A 20,319-nucleotide genomic window follows, 5' to 3' on the forward strand; every position below is an offset into this window, starting at 1 on the left:
ACAGATGCTTACAGGCACAGTGTGATTCCAGAGCCAGCAATAGAGCTGTGGCTATTGTGGTCAGATTCTGATTATGGTGGTTTCCTAGCCTTACTTGATAGCTTGGTATCAGCAGTCTTTTGATCACAAAAAGGGTCCCTCCTTTAGTGACTCACGTAGGTTTGGACAGCTTCCTGGGGCAAAGCAAGAAGACATTAAAGTCCAGGGCCTGCCAAAAGCAGGGACCCTCATAAATTCAATGTTCATCATTGTTGCTGGTGTTACTTGTTTGTTAGTTTGTTGGGGGAGGAGGGACCTTAGACTAAATTGTTTGCAAAACAACCTTTTCCTCACACCAATCCTGGCACTGTCTCTGCAAGGTCCTGTGCTGCTGGGTGTAGGCAATTTTCAATGGGCAGAGGGGAAGTGGGGCCATGTCCTGGAACACGAGGTTGCTTGCCAGGTAGTGCCCCCCTCCTCCTCAAACAAGGGGAGCATGCCCACCTTAAACAGGTGGAGCAGACAGCATGAGAAGGGCCATTCTTGCTCTGTCAGCTCAGCCCTTCAGAGGGATGGGGAGGGGGTGTCTAAAGGGTCCTTTCTCACCAGCCCAACCCTTACTCGCCCTTTTCCCTCACAGGCACTCACTCCCTTTGCTATGACTTCACCGTCAATTCTAAGCCAGCACCTGGACAGCAATGGTGTACAGTTCTAGCCTAAGTAGATCAGAAGAATTTTCTCTCCCATGACTGTGACATGGAAGGTAAAACCTTTGAGTGCTCTGGGAGAGAAAGTGAGTGCAAAAGCCACCTGGGAAGAGCAAAAAAAAAAAAAAAAAAAAAAACTGCGCTGATAGATATAGGGGATATGCTAAAATGGAAACTGGCTGAAAATGACATGGCCAGAGATAAGTAAGGATGGTCCAGGGACATTAGAAAGCTGATTGTGGATTTAGGGATATTGACTGTATCCATGTAAAAAAAAAATGTTGGTCCTTCCAAAAATCCCACACAAGGCTGGTTTGGAGGAAAGAACTCAGTCAGATTAGAAGGAGACCAGGGAAGGTGGTACTGAGTGGACAAAGGATTAATTAACATAGGAGACTGATCTCTCTCTCTGATGGGGGCAGGTCTCCACACCCTGGAGGGCAGGATGTGTCATTGTAAATCCAGTGGATGAACCAGCAGCTCCTGGCAGTTTGGTTTCAATGGACAGATGTGGCTCAGCTTTGAGGTGCATCCTGAGTCCAACTGCATGAAAGAAAAGTGGAAAACGACAGGGAGGTGACCAAGTTCTTACAGGAGACCTCAATGGGTGACTGTAGAACCTGGCTTCAGGACTTCTTAAAGCAATGGGAGGCAGAGCTGGAGCCATTAGGAAAGTGGCAGGAGGGGGAGGAAGTGGGAGCTACCTGCACATAAGATGCTGCTACCTGTAAGTATGTATGTGTGACCCATCGTCCACCCTGAGTCAGACCTGGGTTAATAGCCAAAGGTATAGTCTACCCATCTTTTCCCTTCTCACCTCCTAATGCCTCTTCCTAAATGCACATGCTTTGGTCTGGCATTTGATGGTCTGTTTTGGAAATTCTTGTGAATCACTTCACATGTCAGCTCCTGAGACTCTTCTCCACCACCATCCTCATGGGTCACCTCATATTCTGCCACCAGGAAGGATGAGTTGTATTGTCACCCGGGCTTCTCCCATTAGCTACATGAGCTCCTTAAGGTCAGGACCCTTCTCCTGTCTCCCTCCTCCTCATGACCTGTCACAGCAGCTGCCACATAGCAGAGGTCTAGGAACTATGTGCCTGCCTGAGTCACGTGGGGCAGCAGGAGCTGAGCAGGCATCTCCTCAGATTCTGCTTGAACAAGGGATAACGCTCTTGTGTTTCCACTTCAGGACCTTCAAGTGCCATCATAGACAGAGTCTCCCAGGAGTCCCCAGCCAGCACCCTTATTTCCTCAGCCCTGCTGTTGATCCTCATTTGCTTCTTCCACCTAGGCCTCCAGCAGAGACCTTCCTGACAGGTGCTGTGGGCAGAATGGAGACAGAGACATGGGGCAGCTGTGTGAGCAACAAAGACAGGAAAGTGAACTCCCAAGGTCCCAGTCTGCTCTTTGATTGCTCCTTCAGGCCTCCTCTCACTGGTAGCAATAGCTTGGCCATGATCAACCCTGAGTTCTGAGAAATCCTCCCTGTCAGGGTCCATGGGAAAGAGGAGGGGCCATACCAAGGCAGCCTGTGGACTCTAAAGGGTTTTAGCTTATGCAGGTCTGATTCAGACCAGATTTTTATAAGAGAGGGGCACAGTGGGGCATGGTGTGGAGATAACAGGCACACAGGAAGGAAATACCCAATCCTGGAAGATGGCAGCATGGTAGCTCCATTCAATTTGTAAAGAGGAAGAGACTCCATACCCACAGTCAAAAGAGAGGTTCTTGGTCTGTGGCTCAGCGGTAGTGTGCTTGCCTGGCATGTGTGAGGCACTGGGTTTGATTCTCAGCACCACATATAAATAAATAAAGGTCTATCAACAACTAAAAAGGTATTTAAAAAAAAAGAGGGGGGGGTTCTTAGGGCTAATCTCAGGGTAGGGAACAGAGAAGGCCTTTCCCAGCCCAACTTGGAAGGCTAGATGGAGTTCAGGACCGCATGCTCATTTCCAGAAGCTGAATTGAAACAGAGTGGAGTCTGTTCAGGATGAAGGCAGAGGATGCCAGCTCTCTGGGGACTCCTAGAACTTCAGGCTTGGCCTTTGGGCTGTGGCCCTGGAACCCAACCTTCTGCAGATCCTGAGCCAGCTCAGCAGCCTCTGCCTTGAGCAGAGCCTCTGCAGAGACTAGAGGGGCTGAGCAGCTGCTGGAGTCTGATGCTCCAGCTGACTTAACCAGAGTGGAGGGAGTAGGCAGGGCCAGTCACTTTTAGGGCTGTGCTGCTCCCAGGTAAGGAGAGGCTGAGGGAGAAGGGGGAAGAAAGATGTTGTCTGCAACCAAGGCCCAGGAACCAGGTTCGAGGCTCCTCTCTTTGTTCAGGACTCTCTCCACTGTCAGTTCCTATGGCCCCTCCTATCTGGAGGAGGAGCAGGCTCCCAGTCAGGGAGCAGATCCAGTCATTACAGCTGCAGTCCTGAGACACCAAGGCCTACTAATCACTAAGCAAGTCTATTGTCAACTTCTTTGGGAAAGCAGGCTTCCTTTTGATAGCTACTGACAATCAAGTATATTGTTGCAGTTGTGTTTAAGTGCTTCCTTCTGTGGAACTACCTAATGTACTATACAAGCGTCTGTTCAATTTTTGGAATTTTCATATGCCCAAGTTGGGATGTCCATTCATCTTTATGCCCATGTCAGCTACAGTTACAACTAATAATTTCTAATTTTTTTTTCTTTTCTCCCTTCCCACACCCCCTTCCAGTGCTGAGAATCAAACTCAAGGCTAAGCAATTACTGTGCCCCACTATCCTTGAACTCCCCACCTCCAAGTCCAGAAGTTCTAATTTTCTAAACCTGCAGTGCTGAGACCAAGATGGAGAGCAGCAGTTAATGGAAATTTCTGTTATCTGGGAGGCTTTATTTGCATAGATTTACATTATTTTTTAACCCTCGGGCACTTTATTGTATTATAAAATGCCTATGCACAAAGATCTTTATTTATTCCTTTAGAATATGTTAACTGGGAAAAAAGTGTACATACCAGAATATAAACCCTTGTCATATAAATAGTGAGACACAATTTAACAACCATGAATAGAATTTCATATTCATGAGCTCTTTTTTCTGGGAAATTGCTAATCTTTGAGGATTAAAATTGGGTTTAATTAAATAACGTAATATACAATATAATATCAACGAATATTGACTGCAGTCACTGTGTATTTACTGCCACAAACTTAATTCATCTCCAGAATGTCTCTCCACTAAGTACTATGAAAGCCTAGAATCTTGAAGGCTAGAAACTTGGGCATTTTCTCATTCATCAAACACTGGAAGGCTGAGAACACTTCGCATTTTATAAGAAGCCACAGCAAAAGTAAAGATTTTACTTTTGTTGTTTTTGTTTTATTATAGTGACCCTTTAAGCTTTGTAACAACAATCCACCTGAGGGTAACAAAACTACACAATTGCTCTCAGGTAACTGAAGATTTAATTAAAACCTTTTTTCACTGTTTTTTCATGGAAGACAAATGTCCTGCTACTTTCACTATGCAGGCAGACTTTTTCTCACCCCATGAAAAACCAGGCTAAAAAAACCTTCCTTCTCTCAACCTCATTCTTTGACTCTAGCGCCCTCTGGTACTCCTTTTGATTTTAGCAATCAAAGTCGTATCAAATGCTTCAAAATGGAAGTTTTAACATGTTTCTCTCAGGCAACATCTAAAAATAAATTAAAATTGTAGGACTTTAAAAAATACAGCTGAATATCCTTTATCTTAAATTCTGGGTGCCAGAAGCATTTCAGATTTTTGTATTTGTTTAGACTTTTATTCAAAATGAGAGCTTGGGGCTGGGACCCAAGTCTAAACACCAAGTGCATGTGTTTCATATACGCTTTATATGCATGGCCTAAGCATGGCTTTATAAAATATTTTAATGAGTCTTCATTTTGGTTGCAACCCATCACAAGAGGCCCGGTGTGGAATTTTCCACTTGTGGCTCAAGCACTCCCCACTGCTGACCAGAAAATGCTGAGTAAACATCTCTTCCAGTAAACATCTCTTCCCGAAAGGATATGGACATTGTCAGCTCAGGCATTCACCTTACAGATTATTGAGGACAACTTCCTTGTCTGAAAGACCAAGAAATCAAGACCCAAAGAGGCCAAGGCACAGTGACCGGGGCTGGACCCACTCCCAGCGAGCAGTCCGGCTGTGCTCGCGAGCTCCCTCCTCCCTTCGCAGGCCTGGTGGCAGTAGGAGAAGGCTGCGACAGTGGCTGCTGGGGATCAGAGAGGGCAGCGGATCTGAACCTAGAGTAGATCAGCTTATTGTCCTGGTCCTGGACTTCCGGGATCACCAGGGGCAGCCGAGTTGTCTTCATCAAGGGGGAGGCCCAGATCACCACCTGGCTGCACCCCATCACCAGCGAGGCTGTGGTCACTGGACACTGGTGATAGAGCACAGATTGCCTACTGGCTGGGAAGAAGCATATATTTTTTGGGGGGGTGGGGATCGTAGGAATTGACCTGGGGCACTAGCCACTGAGCCACATCCCCAGCCCTATAGTATTTTTTTTAGAGACAGGATCTCACTGAGTTGCTGAGGGACTCGCTTTTGCTGAAGCTAGATTTGAACTCCTGATCCTCCTGTCTCAGTCTCCCCAGGCGCTGGGATTACAGGCGTCTGCTTTTGAACCCCAAGGCAAAGAAAAGGCCACTGACTCCAATTTTAAATCAAATTAAAGCAAGCTTGTATTTGTGTACACAAAGCGGCTGTCTCTCCTAACACCAACTAGAGAACAGTCCCCAGTTCTCCAGGAACAAGGTTTTATAGCACAAAAAGTTGCGAAGGGGGATGTCTTGAGAACTTACAGCTAACAGGATTTTAACAAGCATAATACGAAGACAGCTATATCTACATGGCATGATATTTCAAGGTAGGGAGTAAACTCAGATCCCAACATCAGAATTTATGAGGCGCCACTGAGGTTTCAGAGAGGGTTATTATCTGATGAGTTCAAGTCACAGGCAGGAATTCCAAACAAGTTTAGAAATCGCAATAATTTAATTTATAGTAATTAAAACAGAAATTAACTTTTTATGACTTTGTGATGAGATGGCTCCCAATCTTAAAATGGAATTAGGCTGGGTTCATCACCGCCACTGCGCCTAGCTGAGGAAGCATATACTTTCAAATGTGCAAGATCCTATCTAAAGACTAACCCAGACTTGCTCTTTGACAGACAAGAAATGCAAGCAAATGAGCAGAAGCCCTCGAGGTCTCTTGAGGTCTAGCCTCCCAACTGGGGCACTGTCACTTCTACCACTTTCCCTTGGCTGAAGGTAGTCATGAGGCCAGCTCAGATTCACAGACTGGATTCATAGATAGCTTTTTTTAATGGAAGAGGTTGCAAACTCACATTGGAAAAGGTTGTAGATTCAAGGAGTAAATGAAAATTGGGGATTTTTTTTTTTTTTTGTAATCCATATAGTATGTGTTGAAAAGATTACTGAACCCAGATGAAGTTTGATTCCTTCATCTCAGATAACAGGATTGCACTTGGTCACAGGCACAGCATTGATCATATATAAAAAATTAAGTGGACACATGTAAAGATTCTTTTTTTTAACTTTTTTTTTTTTGGTACCAGGATTTGAATCCAGGGGCACAAAACCATGGAGCCATATCTCCAGCCCTTTTTTATTTTTATTTTTATTTATTTATTTATTTATTCATTTATTTATTTTTGAGACAGTTTCTCTCTAAGTTGCTTAGGACCTTTAGAAGTTGCTGAAGCTGGCCTTTAACTCTCAACCGTCCTGCCTTAGCCTACTGAGGCTACGCCACTGTGCCTGGCTAAAGCAGACAATTCTTAACTCCTGAAAATAAGGTTATTGATTGATTGATTGATTTTTAGGCATGTGTGGGTTTTTGGCTTTGTTTTGGGTTTTGTTTGTTTTGGGTTTTGTGAGGGTTTTTGTTGTTGTTGTTTTGGTTTTGGTTTTGGTGCTGGGGATTGAATCCAGAGGCACTTTACCACTGAAATACATCTTCTATTTTATTTTATTTATTTATGTGTTTAATTTTGAGACAGAGTCTCACTATGTTGCTTAGGGCCTTGTTCCTGAGGCTGGTCTTGACTTGGGATCCTCCTGACTCAGCCTTCCCAGTCACTGGGATTACAGGTGGGTGCCACTGCAACCCAGCTATTTATTGATTTTTGATTCTGTGTTTAGTTGGTTTGAGATCCTGTCAGTTAAGGCCCACAATGGATCTGAGGGCTTCTATTTTGGGGGTGAAGGTAATTGTTTCTGAAAAGGCTTTTAAGATGACATCCCTGTTCTGGAGATAAGAAAAAAAAAATCTGTATGTGTTCAGTACAGACAGAACCATTAAAGGCCTAACTGCACAGAACACGAAAAAGGCTCAAGGTACTGGAGAGACCAAGGATCTCTGAAATGGCAAAAGGACAATAAGTAACCTCATTCACATGGATTCCTCTTATGCTTAGTGTGAGGCTAATTAAAGTTGGGATTGTAAGAATTTCCTGGGGAAACCCTCCACCACCACTTCCTATCTGCAGGTGATTGAATCTGTGGATGCTGAACCTACAGATATGCAGGACTGACTATATGCTCATATAACAGCTTTGTATTTGCACTGTAGTTTTTTTCAGAATATTTGAAATACATTTTTTCATTAGAAATGATATTTGATATTTTTATTTTATTTATTTATTTTTTAGTTATTGGCGGACACAACATCTTTGTTTGTATGTGGTGCTGAGGATCGAACCCGGGCCGCATGCATGCCAGGCGAGCACGCTACCGCTTGAGCCACATCCCCAGCCCCTAGAAATGATATTTGTACACTATTTAAAGATATGAAATATTAATGATATATGCACATTCTAAAGAATAATGACTTAACATATGTAATGGTGTTTATTTAGTACTAAGTCAAATCTAAAATGCAAAGATCAAGATTTTCAGATCAATATTTTCTGGGTTTTGTTTTTCATAAAGCTTTTTCCTTTAGTACTAACAATAGATATTTAAAATGTAAGTATTGTAATTTCTTACTTGTTGCTGTTAGTCATTTTTTTTAAATTTTGGGTTTTGTTTTTTTTAGTTGTCAATGGACCTTTATTTTATTTATTTATATGTGGTGCTGATGATCAAACCCAGTGCCTCACATGTGCTAGGCAAGTGCTCTACTACTGAACCACAACCCCAGCCCCATTATATATATATATTTTAATGTGGTATTGAGGATTGAACCCAGGGCCTCGCATGCGCTAGGCAAGCGCTGTACCGCTGAGCCACAATCCCAGCCCCCCAGTCCCACTCTTAGTCATTTTGAAAGTTTAAAATGTGTGAGGTACCAGAGCAAAATTTCATAATCTTTAAGCCATAAACTTGGCTAATAGGCAGAAAAATAGGAAAAACGGTGGTGGAAGATTTATAAATTCTCACCTAGAAATGATTTTAGGAAAAGCATTTTACTATCAGCTCATAAATAGGGACTCTTGAAAAAGAAGAAGAATTAGTACCAGTTACTTTCTTGCCTTTCACCCTTTGGTCAGACTTGGTCAATGAGAGGAGCAAGACAAGTCAGTCTATATAATTGAAACTGTCTCTTCTGCAATGCAGGTCAGGTTTTTTCATTTGTTTTGGGGTTTTGTGCTGGGGATCAAACCTGTGCCCTGGCTCTGTTAGTCAACTTTCCATCTTTCCATCACTGAGACAAAATATTTAAGAGAATCAATTTATTGGGCTTCCAGTTTTGAAAGTTTTGTCGCTTTTAGGACTGTGGGACAAGGCAGCATATTATGGTGGGAATACAGAACTTCAAATAGCACCCCCATATTATCTGCCCAATACCTCACCCCCACCACTCCCAAACACACACACACACACACACACACACACACACATCTTAGATTTTCCATCGAGTCCTAATAGTGCTAAACTATGGCCAAGTCTTTAACCCAGGGGCTTTGGGTACATTCTAGATCCAAACTATAGTACTAGTGCATGCTAGGCCAGTGCTGGGCCACTGAGCTGTACTTACAGCCTCCAAGTCAACTATAAATAGTCTCACTTTTGAATCAAACAATATTTTTTATTATACTGCTTACATATGATGGTAAGAAATGTTTTTAAAAAACCTTTGGTATTTGTTTTATTTCATTATGAAAATTTAATTCAGTACCAAATGAACATAACACTTATCAGACATAAAAGAAAAATAAGATGAGTAACCACTGCATATGATACTTTAAAAATATAGGACATATTTCTCTATAGAAATTTCTCTAAAAAAGGTATCTAGGAGTGTGATTAAAGTTGTAAAATGTGTGCATTTCACCTTTATTGGAAAAAATCTAAATTGTTTTCCAAAGTAGATTTATTAGTGGCATTTGTTTCTGTATTATATGAGTCTGTGTAGTTCCATATCTTTGTCAGCACTTAATAGTGTCCAAATTTTGCATTTTTTGCCAATCTCGTGGTTCTCAATTTATTCTCCTTGTGGTTTTGTCTTTTAATAGAAAAACAAAAGACCCAAAGAAAATTAAGTGAATTGTCAAGATGATATGAGTTGGTTTTGCAACGTAGATCTTCTGCTACTCATAACAAATAGAGCTGCAGTTTACTTCTGAAATCATGAGCCAGTCACTATACTTAGACTACTGCATGCATTATTTTAATTGAGCCTCACAACAGTACTTCAACCTATTTTAGAGATAGGAAAATAAAACATCTGGGAGAGAGATTGAGGGAAAATGGGTACCCACATAACACAAACACAGGTTTTGAACATCAGGGTGAATCTGGAACCCATGCTTGAAATTACTGCCTTTATGGTAACTGTGTATGGAGATATATAGGTAAAGGTGTATGGATATACTGTACTCAGGTATGTATCATAAATCAGTGAGCAAGATATAATATTATTTTTGCAGATTTTCAAACAAACTAATGGCATTTCAACTGTAGAGTAAATGGGGGGAAATAGGAGTATGACATCCATTGTTTCTTCTTTCTATTGTAACTTCCACAGAAACCATAAAAGCTAAACACTACATTTCCCAGACTCCTTCACAACCTAACTCCTGGAGGTGCTTTGGATTCTGTGAATCAAATGTGGCAGAACTGGAGCAGAGACCAGACATCTGTTGTTCCTGCTGCCACACTGATTGTGAAGACATGTGGTTGGTTTATTTGCTGTACCATTAACAGAGGTTCTGGGCTGTGGTCACTGGCTTGGAAGAATTGACAGCAGGGCCTGTGGCATCCACTCTGAAAGTACAGATGCTTACAGGCATAGTGTGATTCTGGAGCCACCAATAACACTGTGGCTATTGTGGTGAATTATTAATTATGGTGATTTTCTAACCTCACTTAATGGCTTCCTACTTGTGATAGAGTGATGTGGTGATGAGATTAGCAGTCTTGTGATCACAAAAGGAGCCCCTCCTTTAGCGACTCATGCAGGTTTGGATAGCTTTCTAATTCAAAGCAAGAATTATTGAAGTCCAGGACCTGCCAAAAGCAGGGACCCTGATAAATTTCCTGCCCTTTGTGGAGTGATCCTGAAGGACTGGACCCTCAGAGGAAGGGTAACCTGGAGGAAACCAGTCTTCAGACCCACTGCAGTCCAGCCTCAAGGAGTCTGCATGGCCCCAAATATCTTCACTCCTGAAATGGGAATAAGCAATTCTAGACTTGTCACTACCAAGAGTGATACAAATTAATGAAAGTAATTCTGGAGGAAGAAAATATCATAAACTTCAAATTCTTTCAATGGCAACTTTTAAAATAACATATCCCACACAGAGACCATGATAATCAAGCAGATACAACAATATGAATGAGAACCAGCAGGACATACAATAGAAACAGAAAATATACAGAAGCTATAGATCAGAATTCTAACAGAAGTCTAGTGCATGTCACAATTTTAATTTAAACTTTTCCAGTAGTGACATTAAACAGGTAAAAATAGTCTGCAAATATTTTCCTTTAACTCAATGTATTTCAATTGATATTTTTATTTAATCCTGATGATTTCAACATGTACTCACCACAGGCCCCATCTCTACTTCCTCTCAGAGCCCAAGCCATCCTCTTCCCACCAAGGGCTGCCAATAAATGATGAATCCGGGATCTGTGAAAAAATAGGCATTGCTTGCAGTGCACTCGGACCCAGCCATGGAACACTAATGACAGGGACACTCCATGTTATAACCAGGAAGATGCATCTTTTTGTCCAGGGATAAGAAAAAAAATTTGTCCAATTATAAGAAAGAATTTCTACAAAATAAGAGAGTGAAAAGATATGGTTTAAATAGTGCTTAATAAGGAAGTTCTACAAGCCAAATTCATACAGAAAGCAAGCATATTCCTTTGAGATGAGGATTACTGATATAAAGAAATATGAAATATTCTGACAGTAACAAAAATGGATAGCATCCTTTGAAAGAAGCAATGTTTTAATATTGTGGGAGGAAAAAAAGAAAATGTCTTATGGATAAAAAGACAGAAAAAAGAAAGAAAAGTTATTGTCTGCTTATTTCAAGGTCAAATTCAATATTTGACACATGCCTAACAAAGTAAAATATTCTCATGAGAAATGCATGTTGGTGGCTTCTCGTTTTATGTTCACACAGCTTTATTTAAATGAATAAATATTAATTCACTCTATTTTTAATTCACATCCAGGAGTGCAGAAGTCAGAGGCTTCAATGCTATTCGTCATTATTGCTGTTGTGACTTGTTTGTTAGTTTGTTGGGGAGGAGGAATCTTAGACAAAATGCTTTGCAAAAGGAGATCTGAAATACACCACAGTGAATCTCCACATCTGTACAACCACAAGACTGGGATTCTAATTAGAATAAGAAGTACTCCGTGTTTGTATAAATATGTCAAACCATACTCTACTGTCATGTATAACTAAAAAGAACAAATAAAATACATAAATAAGTAGGAAGAAGATTTGAAATAAGTTTGCTTCTAGTAGGAATATTCCCTGTCAACTCTTGCTTAGTCATGAGATACTTGACCGCCAGAGCTGAAAAGTGGATTATGCAGTTTCTAGGCAGAAAACCACTCACAAGGCAGTATACATCCAGGCATCCCATGAAGTAGCTCCAGTAGTAAGTATTTTTTGCTCATTTGTACTCTTAAAAGTACAATTCTTCTGACTTTTTACATGTTTTCCTGGGTGCCATTCTATATGTGAAATCCAAAATTGATGATTTCTTTTCAAAGGCAAAATGTTACTACACTTCACACAGTCTAAGTCTGATCTCTAAAAATATTTACATCTATTTGTAATTTACTTATTAAAGTCTGTTAGTTACAAAATATCTCATAATATCTGATGAATTGAGCTGACATCATGACTGTTGTTGAAACCTATGATTAATGTGTGCTTCCAATGACTGTAAAGGATTGTATATTTTTAAAATAAATATCATAATTACAATAAGTCTAGAATAACATGGACTGGTTTATGAAATCTATACGATCCTGGAAGTGAAAATGTACTTAACACATTTCCAGCATTCATTTTGTCTAAAGCTAAAGTGTTTGTCCCTGAAAAAAAAATAGTTTTTTTTTCTTCTCTGCAAACCTGAAGATACTGCTGCATGGAAATATGATTTTCAAAGTTTACAGGTTGGTAAGATGACTCATGGCAGAAGTGATACCATGTATTCCTTTTTACCTCTGTAGCCCTGGGAATGTGCCACATAAACAGAACAAATGCCTACATCTTTCTAACATACTCCCAAAGATAAGGGACTTTAAATACAAAAAGGAGTATTGTCTTACATTATCTTAATGATTTTGATTTTTACAAAATGGAAGGGAAGAAGAGACTAGTAGCATCTTAATAAAAGAAAAACAATTAATTAGTCATATATATAAGTGCACCTAAGAAGAAGCAGGGAAAGAATTTAAACCTCCTCACCTCCAAGAGACCATGATCAGCAGCCAAGTAGACTATAAAACTCACCAGATTAGATAAACTCACAGCCTTCTGGTTCCCTTCCCAGATGGCCCTGAGAAATAAGTAAAACAAGAAAGAAGCAAGAGCAACAGACTCCTGAACAGCGACCCTGGTCACATGAGAACTAACAAATATTATTTCTAAAGCATTGAAGAAAAGAATTTTATATTCAGTCAAATTCTCATTTAAATAGGAAGGAGTTGGTATTCATTTTCTATTGCAGTCATGACAAATTACCCAAACCTAGCTGCTTATTAAATTGACATACTTATTATCTTATAGTTCTATAGATCAGAAATCTGAGTCTCAACTGATGTCTCAACTTTGGATTTCACAAGGTCAAAATCAAGATTTTGAAGAGCTAAACTCTTATGAGGAAGCTCTTGAAAAGATGTGCTTCCAAGGGCGTTCAGATTGTTGGCAGAATCCACTTCCTTGCTGGCTGTGAGCAGGGCACTCCTTCACTTTAAGAGGCCTCTCTCTGGTCCATACATCTCAGATCCACCAACAGCGCATTTAATGCTTTTCTTGCTTGGAGTCTACATTTTCCTTCGGCTTCATCCTTCTTGCCTCCAGCCTGAAAAAATTCCCTCATTTTAAGGGTTCATTAATGGCCCTGGGCCCACTCAGGTTACCTGGAAAGATCTTTCTATTAGAGGGTCAACTGATTAATAATTAGAACTACAAAACCCTTCAGAGCAGTGTCTAGATTAGTGTTTGAATAACCGAGGGACAGGAACTTGAGAAGAGAGCTTTAGAATTTGTCTGCAAAGTGTGCTAAGAATATTTTGAAATATAGAAAGCCTAAAGAATATTTGCCCCTTAAAGATCCAAGCTGACAATAGAGTAGAGGTAGGAGATCAAGAGGGAGGGAGGAGGGAAGGTCATAAGGAACAAAGTCTACCAAATCATGCTATGTTCATATGAATTGTGTGTGTGTGTGTGTGTGTGTGTTCTTCTAATTAGATTAATAACAATAAAAGAAGGGAGATTAGTCAAGTACAGCAAGTAGATCAAGAGGAGGTTTCTGGCTGCCAAACTGAAACCAGATCCCCAAAGGAGATGGAATCATCTCCAGAGTTGATTGAAAGAGTTGTAGATGGTACTTTCAGAAATAGAAGTCATGGGGCTGGGATTGTGGCTCAGCGGAGAGTGCTCACCTAGCATGGGCAGGACACGCGTTTAATCCTCAGCACTACATAAAAATAAAGGCATTGTGTTGTGTCCATCTACAACTAAAAAACAAATAAATTTCCTCAAAAGAAATAGACATCATGACATTTTGACTGATGAGTGTTGCACTCCTTTTTTAAAACATTTTCCTGCATCAATTTCCACTTCTGTCAGTTAGTGCTCTCTGGTGGAAGGAAAGAGTCGAATGAAGAGATTATACAAATACCCTGCTCTTTTGACAAGCTGTTGACTCACAGGGGCTTTCCTAATTTTGTAATTAATTCACCCCTCTCTGATGCCACAGGCCTGAGGCTCAGGCCATGACATGGGACTCTGTATGTAGTTCCTGTGTCTGAACCTCTGAACGGTGATATAAGAGGTGGCAGACCAGGAGCCACTCACCAAGAAACCAGTGGTGGAGCGCCCCTTTAAAAAATTCTTTCTGCAAGCCCGAGCTTGCTGAGAAGGCATTTCCTGCTTGTGGGAACAGTTCCTAAAAAAGTTGCTTTCAGTTTTGCTTTCAGAAAGCTTTTCTCCAAGGTTTTGGGCTCCAGGGGCACAGAATCTACTCAAAACTCTCCTTGATGGCAGGCTACCTAACAACTGCCTTCAACCACGTGGATTTCAGGCGGGACTTTATTAGGGGTCCGGACTTCTTTGGTGTTTTCAGCATGAAAGGGACGAGGCTGAAGGTGGAAATGCAGAAGGTTAATCACCGGGGCCCAAGAAGTCCAGAGAGGAGGCAGGGAAGAGGATGAGCCTGGAGGCTCCAACTTACCCTTTGCTTTGGGTCCACCTTACAAGGTAACAGCCAGGGCGGCCGGCGAGTGCCACCGAGGGGGTGGGGGTGGCTAAAGCCCGCGATAAGGAGGCAGCGGGAGTCGCTGGGGACACGTCCTGCCTGGCGCTGTCACAGGAAGAGAGAATCCAGGCGGGGTCCAGCACCTGGCTACTGCAGGGGCAGCAGAGGGAAAGGAGGGCGCCGGGCACAGGGGCGGAGGGCCTCGCGCTTTAATGGCCCGGTGCCAGGAGGCAGGTCTGGCAGGGCTCCTGAGCTCCCCACCCTGGGCAGTGCCTCTTTCTTGGCATCCTCACTCAGCTCCCGCCTTACTTGGGGCGAAGTGGGCGGGTGAGTCCGGGATGGAACTTAAGGGGACACCTCCTTCTCCTCCTCAGTCCCCAAACTTCCCCTGCGGGCTCTGTCCCAAGGGTCCACATCTCCCACGACAGGTTCTGTTAGACCAAAGACGCAAAGACCACCTACTCCAATTGAAATCAAATTAAAGCAAGCTTATAACTTCACCTAGCCAGGCTGCCTCTCCCAACCCCAAACCACAGGAACAAAAGACACCCCGCAGCTCTCCAGGAGCACAACTTTATAGCCCAGAAAGTTACACCAAGGGAGGTTTGGGAACTTACAGATAACAAAACTCTGATGAGCATAGCACAAAGGCTAGCTTATGTTTTTGCTGGCCCCAACATCAGAATTTATGAAGGTCATATTTATGAAGGTCATTAGAGTCTCAGGAGGATCATTATCTGGCCAGGGAAGGCCAAGATTTATGAGGTCTCACCAAAGTTTCAGAGAGGGTTGTTATCTGGTCAGGGAAAGCCAGGCATGGGTGAGTCCAGGGCACTGGCAGGCATTACAGGCAAGTTTAGAAATCACAGTAATTTATAGTAAAGCCGAATCTTTACTATAAATCTTACATAATCTTAAGAGGGTATTAGGCTGAGTTTACCAGGCCCAATTTACTTTATCATCCTGACTAGATCATCCTGACTGCCTCTATTTTTCAAACACCTTTTGGGCTATCTCTAGTAGTTCTGACCTGTTCTTCCTTGCAAAGCCATTTATATTTTGAATGTTTTTATGGATGTCTGGGGCTGACTGAGTTACAAAAGCCAGGTTAATCGCCTTCAGGTTTGTCGGGTCCTCAGGGTCTATAGGGGTAGATAGAAGGTAGGCCTCTAGGAGCCATTCGAGAAATGCTGAAGGTGATTCGTCTGGGCTTTATTTCACCTCTGCTACTTTAGAAAGATTAGTGGTCTTGCAAGCTGTCCTCTTAAGACCCTCTAACAGAGCCTGGTGTATTCGCTGAGTGTTCTCCTACCTTCAGCTGTTCCATAGTCCCAGTCTGGTCTCCTTTTAGGTAAAGCAAGGTCGATCACTTGTGTTTTCTCGTCACTTGTAAGAGAGCCTGTTCCAGGCAGCGCTTTAGCTGCTTCTGCCAGGATTCACTCCCTTTCCTCCGTAGTGAAGAGGGTAGAGAGTCTGTGGCAGTCCTCCCAGGTGGGGAGGTGATTAAAGAAGAAAGAATCCACCAGCGAAATCAGGGAACTAGGATTCCACACTAAATGAGGGATTCTGGTTTTTCCAGTTGTAAAGATCCATCATGGAAAATGAAACATACATACAGCAACCTTCTGGAACCTGGCAGAGAGGAAGGACAAAGGCAGGAGTGCCTCTACTTCTGGGATAGAAATAGAAATGGAGCCCACAGGTAGGCCAGGAGAAGGAATTGAGTCAGATCTTACATAAGGGTATGGGGAGGGGAAAGAAGAGAGGCTGGTTCTTTGGAGAAGGTGGAGCGGAAGAAGTGGTAGAATGAGGTGTTTGTGAAAGTGGCTAAGGGGTGGGGGAGGGAGGCAGTTGGTGGGGCAGGTTCAACTGGCAGCAGGAAGATGAAGAAGAACTGAAGTGTATGGGGGGTGGAAGGAAGGGAGTCCTCCTGAGCATCCTGTAGAACAGGGTACTTGGTTAAGAGGCCCAGGGGAGTTTTTCTGGTCACCATCAGGGCTTGTCCTCCCTATCCATTCTGGACCCTACAAACCTTCATCCATGGGGGTGGATTAGTTGTCACTTCTGCCCAGGGTAGAATATATCCTATCTGATCTAGGTGACCAGGATTGCCAAGAGTGGCATTGGTTATAGCCCATGCCACCTGGGGATCAAAGGTGCCCTCAGGGGGTCAGCTGACTCCAAAGGTGGGCCATTCTATCTCACAGAAAGTTCCCAGGCGATTCTTAGTGTTGGTGCCACCGAGGTTTCAGAGAGGGTTGTTACCTGGCCAGGGAAAGCCAGGCATGGGTGAGTTCAAGGCACACACAGGCATTCCAAGCAAGTTTAAAACATCAGAATATGGCCAGGCCAAATAGAAATCCTAATATTTTACAGAAAACAGAAATGAATCTTTTATAACTTTTGACAAGATGGCTCCTGACCTTAAGAGGGAATTAGACTGGGTTTATCAAAGGGAAAACAATAGAGTAAAGGAAGGGGCTGGAGAGGGAGGAATGAAGGGAGGGGGGTAAGGAAGTACTGGTTTACAAAATCTACCAGATTGTGCTATGTCCATGTTTGAATATGACATACATCTCACTATTATGTTAAATTATAATAAACCATTGCAAATATTTTACACAAATTTTTTTCTCCTTTTTAAATTGCTGCCTTATAATTACACATAACCATACTCTCATTTCCAAAGGCACTTCTGATCCTGGGGTATGTAAAATGTCAACCCAATTCACTGCAACATTTCCTGAGCAAGCTTCAAGTCACAGGAGCATAGCTGGGTGATAGAGTGCTTGCCCAGAATTTACAAGGCCCTGTGTTTGAGCCCAAGGCATGGCTAAAAAAATTAAATAAAATTTAAAAATAATAGTAGGATTCATTATGACATTCTTCTCCTACATGCATATGTATAACACAATGTGAAAGATTTCATTTCCTAGTACCTCCCCTTTCCTCCCATCCTCCCACCCCTTGATCCTATTTCTCTACCTTACTGGTCTCCCTTCTATTTTCATATTTTTATCTTGTTTTGTTCCCTTGACCTCCATATGAGAAAAAATATATGACCCTTAACTTTCTGGAGTCTGGTTTATTTCACTTAATATGATCCCCTCCAGCTTCATCCATTTTTCTGCAAACAATATAATTTTGCTCTTCTTTAGGGCTGAATAAAACTCCATTGTGTGTATATACATTTACTTTACCTATTTGTCGACAGACAACTAGTCTGGATCTATAATTTGGCTATGTCAATTGTGCAGCTATAAACATGGTTATACCTTTATCTCGATAGTATGTTGACTTCAGTTCTTTTGGATAAATACCAAAAAGTGGGATAGCTGGATCATATGGTGGTTTCATTCCTAATTTCCCAAGTAGCTTATTTTTAAAATAGTTGTACTGAAGTGGCACCCCCTTTCTCCACAGAAAAGCCCTCTTCACCATGGCTGATTTTAGGTCAGCAAAAGAGTCTCTGCAAAGAGTTCAATGTAGATAAACTTCTTATTTTCGTGTTGCCCTGTTTTCTTGGCCCTGGCAAGAAAGATATGAACACTCCAGGTGCTGGACACCCCCTTACTAGTTTTTCACAAACAAATCCAGTATAGTAATTTGTAGAAATGTACAATCAAGGCCTCTAGCCTTAAGCTGGGGCTTCACAGAGATGTCTACGTTTTTAAGATAAGTTGCCAACTGGGCTCCATGGTAACAGCTGGCAGGGGGAGGAAAGAAAGGGGAGAAGAAGCCCTCCCCTTCTCAGGTGTTGTCCTTGAAGAGTTAACTTGCCCAGAACAGTAAGAGAAAAAGCTGCTTTAATTTGATTTTAATTGGAGTCAGTGGTCTTTTCTTTGCATCCTGGTCTAACAAAAGACAGTATGAAAAGATTGTACTTGGCTTTCCCTAGGGTAGTGCTGATTCACTAAGCCCATGATTGTGCATTTCTATTACAAAGTCAGGGAATTTGAAATGACCCCTATTAGCCAGACTAGGGACAGGTCCATTTACTCCTGACTCCATGTGAAACTTCTCAGTACCAGGGGGCCATGGTGATAGATTCAATATGAGCTCAGCTCACATTGTCTACAGGATGCATGTCTGCATATTTTGTTTCTCTATGCACAGAGACCAAAGTGAATGTGTGGATGGCCCTGGGGGGCAGGCTGAAAGGGGACACTGAACTGGCCCTGGTGTTAGAGGTTCTCCCCAGATAGGAGCCTGGCTCTCCTCCTAGGAATGAGTTTAGGCTCTGAAACATGGCCAAGGTCTGGAAACTGAGCAAAAAAACAGACTTTTGGTGGGTGTAAACTTTCAGTCTCCTGATCATCCATCCTTGAGTTTTGCTTTCCTTCTTGAAATCAGGCAGAATCTGAGTTGCCTGCCAGGTGCTTTGCCCTGTGGTTCCCTGTGATCTCTCAACCCAAGGCTTAGCTTCCTGAGGTTCAGGCCCCTGCCTGGCTTCCTCCTTTCTGACTGTATGCACCATTGCACACATTTTCCTTCTACCTTTTCATGGCCTCCATTTGGGGTCTATAAGTATTTTCCCCCCCTTTACTTTTAGGATCCCAGTTCTGAAACCAGAAATTCCACCACAGACCCCAACCTTTAGCAATCATATCAGTGACCTTCTAGACAATGCTGGTGCCCTTGTGAGCAGACTTTTTGTTTTATGTTATTAACTAACACATCAAAAACATAAGAATTATACATATCAAGGGGTTCCATGTGAAGTTTTAATACATGTGTACATTATATACTGTTCAAAGCAGTTTGAACGTATCTCTGTAAATTTCAAAATCCTTTTTTAAAGATTTTTATTAGAGCATTATAGTTATTCATGGTAGCTGGATCATCCCAACACAATCACACATGCATGGAAACTGACCCACTCCTTTTCGGTTCCCTTTCTTCCCCCCACTCTTCACCCAAGTCCTCCTCCAGTGAACCTGCCCAAACCTCATCTATTTATCCATTCTTGATTGATGCTTTCCACATACACACATTAAGATGAAGCTCCTTGTGGTATATTTACATATGCACATAACATCATTTTGTTAAATTCATTCTGCATTTCCTACCTTGTCTGTCCTTCCCCTCCCTATCTCCTTCTACTCCACTGATCTTCCCTGTATCGTTATGATATCTGATTGTCCCAAACACCTTCTTTCCCTTATTTCTCTGTAGCTTCCAAATACAAGGGGAAACAAATATTTGACCCTTGAGTCTGGCTTAATTCACTTAGTAGGATGTTCTCCACTTTCATGCATTTACTGGAAAATACCATAATTTCATTATTCTTTATGGCTGGGTAAAACTGCATTGTGTCTATATACCACATTTTCTTGATTCATTCATCTCTTGATGGGTATCTGGACTGATTTCATAATTTGGCTATTGTGAATTGTGCTGCTATAAACATTAAAGTGGTGTGTCACTATAGTATGCTGATTTTTAGTTCTTCTAAATGAAGATCAAGAAGTGGGATAGCTGAGTTGTATGGAGGTTCTATTTCTAGATTTTGGAGGAATCTCTGTACTGCTCTTTGGAGTGGTTGTACTAATCTGCAATCCCAACAACAATGTGTGAGTGTACCTTTCCCTCCACATCCTCACTAGCATTTGTTATTATTATCTGTATTCTTGATAGTTGTCCTTCTGAATGGAATGAGATAAAATCTTGGTGTAATTTTGCATTTCTCT

At 41.9% G+C, this 20,319-nt stretch overlaps 1 protein-coding gene and 1 long non-coding RNA gene across 4 annotated transcripts in view; one reads left to right on the forward strand and one right to left on the reverse strand.

Annotated features, from left to right (window-relative positions):
• LOC113177823 (uncharacterized) overlaps positions 1-16,067 on the reverse strand; it is a 35,679-nt gene extending 19,612 nt beyond the window's left edge. Inside the window, exons 1-2 of one of the 2 annotated variants that reach the window (XR_013344174.1) lie at positions 15,942-16,067; positions 10,726-10,808 (exon numbers count right to left, since the gene is read on the reverse strand). This is a non-coding gene — a long non-coding RNA (uncharacterized LOC113177823). Of the gene's footprint in view, positions 1-10,725; positions 10,809-14,605; positions 14,851-15,941 lie in introns of those variants that run through there. The other variant, XR_013344173.1, reaches the window with a different exon arrangement.
• The window catches only part of LOC144256624 (UL16-binding protein 1-like), a 32,107-nt gene continuing 26,149 nt past the window's right edge, over positions 14,362-20,319 (forward strand). Inside the window, exons 1-2 of one of the 2 annotated variants that reach the window (XM_077801971.1) lie at positions 14,362-14,631; positions 16,209-16,331. In XM_077801971.1, the coding sequence (XP_077658097.1) occupies positions 14,582-14,631; positions 16,209-16,331 (173 nt within the window). In that variant the 5' untranslated portion in view covers positions 14,362-14,581. The remainder of the gene's footprint in view (positions 14,632-16,208; positions 16,332-20,319) is intronic. The other variant, XM_077801972.1, reaches the window with a different exon arrangement.

This window comes from Urocitellus parryii, chromosome 8, assembly GCF_045843805.1.
Source record: "Urocitellus parryii isolate mUroPar1 chromosome 8, mUroPar1.hap1, whole genome shotgun sequence".
Classification (NCBI taxonomy): Eukaryota; Metazoa; Chordata; class Mammalia; order Rodentia; family Sciuridae; genus Urocitellus; species Urocitellus parryii.